This window comes from Myotis lucifugus, unplaced genomic scaffold, assembly GCF_000147115.1.
Source record: "Myotis lucifugus unplaced genomic scaffold, Myoluc2.0 scaffold_4154, whole genome shotgun sequence".
In the NCBI taxonomy this organism is placed as follows: Eukaryota; Metazoa; Chordata; class Mammalia; order Chiroptera; family Vespertilionidae; genus Myotis; species Myotis lucifugus.
The window spans coordinates 1-3,937 of record NW_005875202.1 but is presented as its reverse complement, the minus strand read 5'-3'; the positions used below and the strand labels follow the sequence as shown (position 1 = coordinate 3,937).

Below are 3,937 nucleotides of genomic sequence, written 5' to 3'. Positions count from 1 at the left end.
AGCGTGGCTGGGAACTGAGCCCAATCCTGCTGGAGCTCTGACGGCCAGAATGTGCTCCGCCCACGTGGGCCTTTCCAGAACAGTGCACTCACGGCTCCGACTCCCCTTCCTCCTCCTCCTCCTCTCCTCGAGCCCGAACGGGAGAACTTGACAACCCTGAGCCTGAGAGTGGATGCCCAGCGCCAGCCTGGGCAGCAGCAGGTGGTTGCTGTCCGGGACACCCAAACATCCGCGTTTCCCTGGCAACCACAGTGCAGGTGTCTGGCCAAGAAGGGAATGTCTAGCCGGAGGCCCTTGCCTGGGACGCCTGGGCAGAAGGAAATGGGCTGTGGATCCTCTTCAGGTAAGAATTACTCCCTAAGGACAGCACTTGTTATATTTGTATCCATAAACTGGTTTAGTAAAGAAATTATATAGCAATACACATCCCAAACCATTTTTCAAAATTTTCATTTAGCTTTTTTTTCTTCATTAAACATGATTTCTACCTTTGAAATTTACCAAAAAGTATAGCCTCTGTTTTCTGCCACTGTGAACACATCATCGAAGACAGGTCATTGTTAGTGTCGTGTGAGCATCAAAGGAGACTGAGCAGAAGTGTCCTCTGAGGGAACCGACGGCCCCGACGAAGCCGAGCCTGAGTCGGCTGTTGGCCCTCAGCCTCTCTCGTCACCAGAGGCTGCGGGGACCACGGCCGCCGGCCCGAGCCTGTCCAGGAGGGAGGACTGGCAGGGAAGGCCAGGCGGCCTGCAGAGCGCAGGGCTTACTTCTGAGGACTGTTCACTGTGTTGGTGGGAAGAATGCAGGACGGGGGGGGGGGGGGGGGAAACACCCTGAACCAGAGGGGTCTGGCTGACACAGGTCTCTGGAGGTCGCAGAGGCCGGGTTCCTTGGTCCAGGGCACCATCCCGGCACCAGCCAGTGCATCCGACACCAGGCATGGACATATGTGCCCCTCACACAGGCTGGCATGGAAGTGCATTCTGGGAATATGGTGGCATCAGATTTCATACCAGGTCCTGAGACTGACTACTTCAGCCATTGTCACCCAACTCCCTCACCCCCATGACAGCAAGAACACTTTAAAGTTCTCATGAAAAATGTGGGAGAACCACAGGGCAGCGCGGAATACATGCCCACACCTGCAGTGGAGGCCACTCGGCACCCCTCCCCGGAGCGCATCTGCGGGCGCCACCAGCCAGGAGCTCCCCGTCCCTGTCAGCAGTGGCTCTGGGCTCGCAGTCCCGGCCACGTCGCGACCCGGTCAGACAGGCCTGGCCCCTGAGGTCCCCAGGACCTGACTCCAGCGAAGCTCACACTGTGGTCAGACATGTCCTCAGTCCCTAAGGAGCAGCCGGAAGGCGGGAGTCACAGGAAATGATCTTGCCAAGAACACTGGGAAGTCCCGATGACTTTCAAAGGAAAGGACTGACCAGGCGCCGCTGGGAGCAGGAGCGTGGAGGACACGAGGAAGGAGGTGACCGGATCCGAGGGGTCAGGTCCACATCTGCCCCAGAATCCCTGAGGATGGGCCTGCGGTGGCTCCGGCTCCGGCTCCAGGAGGGGCCCCGCCCCTCACCTCCGTGCTCCCTCCGGCTACATCCTCCCTCTGGCTACATCCGGCAGAGCTTCAGCGGGAAGTTCTCGGTGATGAGGTGGTCGCCCTGAAGCAGCACCACGACATTAACCTCAAATTCTGAGAAGAAAAAGGACAGGCCCGAGAGGCCCGGGATTCAGTGCGGCCGACAGCCTCCCTCTTTCAACCAACAGCACACGCTCACTCTGGTGATAAAAACGCCCTTAAGTTACGTTATTTGGAATTGGTTTAAGTAAAATCATGGTCTAGTTTAAAACCAAAGATGCTCTCTGGACTAAACATAACGCACCTCACAAGATTTAGGGGGGATGTGACGTTAATAGGACGCAATGGCCTTAGGGACTGGGTCCCCTTTGCTCAGAGAATCGGCACAGCAGCAGAAGCTCCCAGGCCTCACACCTCCTCACTGGGGGCCTCGGCCGTGGGCAGAAGCTTGTCCACAAACACAGGTTTCAAGTGACTAATGGCCACAGAACTGTCACGGATTGGTCCCCGCCCTGACCTCATGCACAGCGCCGGCTTGTCCACTGCTGTGCTAGTTCCCGTCAGCTTTATCATCCCACGCCCTAGCCTCACCGACCCCTGCCTCTGGCCACACCGTCCCCTGCCCCAGCCACACTGTCCTCTGCCCCGCCCACACTGGTCCCCTGCCCCTGGGCCACACCGTCCCCTGCCCCTGCCCACACCGTCCCCCCTGGCCCCACCATTCCCTGGCCTGGCCCACACTAACGTGGCTGCTGGCGTTTCCCTGGGTGACAAGGCAGTGCCCTCAGGAGCTGGGACTGCTGGCGGTGGACCCCCGCCCCAGCATGGCAGCTCTGTGAGCTCCGTGGAGTGATGGAAGGACTAGCGCTCTGAGCTGTGCCTGACCCGAGCAGACCGCGTGTCTGTCCCGGGCACGGGCAGCCCCTACTGTGGGCCACGCCCGTCTCAGGACTGAGGGCTGGGAGCTGGCACTCACCCACTTTGAAGTTGGTGGTCTCCAGCGTGGGGCAGGTGAACAGCCGGGGGAAGACCATGTATATGGGCACCGAGAGGCCCCGGCAAACATCCCCGTCGGCGATCTGAATGTTCTGAATCTCTGTGGCGTCCCGGGCATAGCCTTCTGCACACCCTGGGGGAGGGGCGAGCACCATGTGGTCAGAAAGCAGGACCGTCCAACGAGCCTCCCACAGCGATCAGGACGCCCTGTGACCATGAGAACCTGCGTGGACGCACTCCCCACTCCCCACTCGCCAGGGTTCCCGAGAGTCCCCTCCCTCACAGCCCGTCCTCCCTCCGTCACTGGGGCCGAGGCTCCCTAGCAGGTGTGACCGCGCAGGAGGCAGTGCAGGGCCCTCACCACAGGTCTCCACGCGGACCAGCTGCAGCTCGATGCTCCGGACGGCGGCCTCCGAGCTCTCCACCACCAGCTCACCCGTGAGCGGCTGCGTGATGACGCAGTTGGTTGAGTTCAGATGTCCTCGGACCAGGAACTTGGGGAGCAAGGCTCTCTAACACAGGACGAAGACAAGGGCGTCAGGACTGGAAATGACTCCAGTCATTTAGGATAAACAACAACGGGAAACAAAGATGGATAATATTGTTAAAACCCACGGGACCCTGTCTTACAAAATGGGGAAAAGGTAGACGAGTACTTGCATCTTCTGTCAACTTAACTGACTGCCTGAGTTCCTGCAGATGCAGCCCGCACGGCCCCGCACAGGCCCTCCGCCACCCTGACGGCGAGGTCAGACGGGAAAGCTCCTCACGGAGGAAATGACGTACAAAAGCGTCTGAGAAATATTTAACTCAACTAGTCACACCCACACGCCAAAAAGTTTAAAAAACTAATTTAAGCCCGGCTGGTCTAGTGTCAACCCAGGAGGTCACAGGTTCGATTCCTGGTCAGGGCACATGCCTAGGTTTTGGGCTTGCTCCCCAGTAGGGGCCGTGCACCTGATTCATGTTTCTCTCTCATCAATGTTTCTTTCTCTAAAAAAAAAAAAAAACAAACAAAAAAAAACAATAAAAATATATTTTTTAAAAAGAACTTAAAATGTTCTGTGTAATACAATTTTGAAAAGTTGACACAATTGCCGAAACCGGTTTGGCTCAGTGGATAGAGCGTCGGCCTGCGGACTGAAGGGTCCCAGGTTCGATTCCGGTCAAGGGCAGTACCTGGGTTGTGGGCACATCCCCAGTGGGGGATATGCAGGAGGCAGCTGATCGATGTTTCTCTCTCATCGATGTTTCTGACTTTCTATCTCTCTCCCTTCCTCTCTGTAAAAAATCATAAAATATATAAAAAAAAAAAAAAGAGAGAGTGGTTGACACAATTTATTTTATTTCAAGAAACGC

The 3,937-nt window shown here is 56.8% G+C and overlaps 1 protein-coding gene across 1 annotated transcript; it reads right to left on the bottom strand.

Annotated features, from left to right (window-relative positions):
- Positions 1–1,066: 1,066 nt before the first annotated feature.
- LOC111824685 (Down syndrome critical region protein 3-like) lies at positions 1,067–3,090 on the bottom strand (the record flags this gene model as incomplete). The annotated part of the gene is made up of 3 exons (XM_023749233.1): positions 1,067–1,696; positions 2,559–2,711; positions 2,940–3,090. Coding segments are annotated over 3 exons (387 nt in total), but the record flags the coding sequence as incomplete, so codon positions are not given.
- Positions 3,091–3,937: the final 847 nt, after the last annotated feature.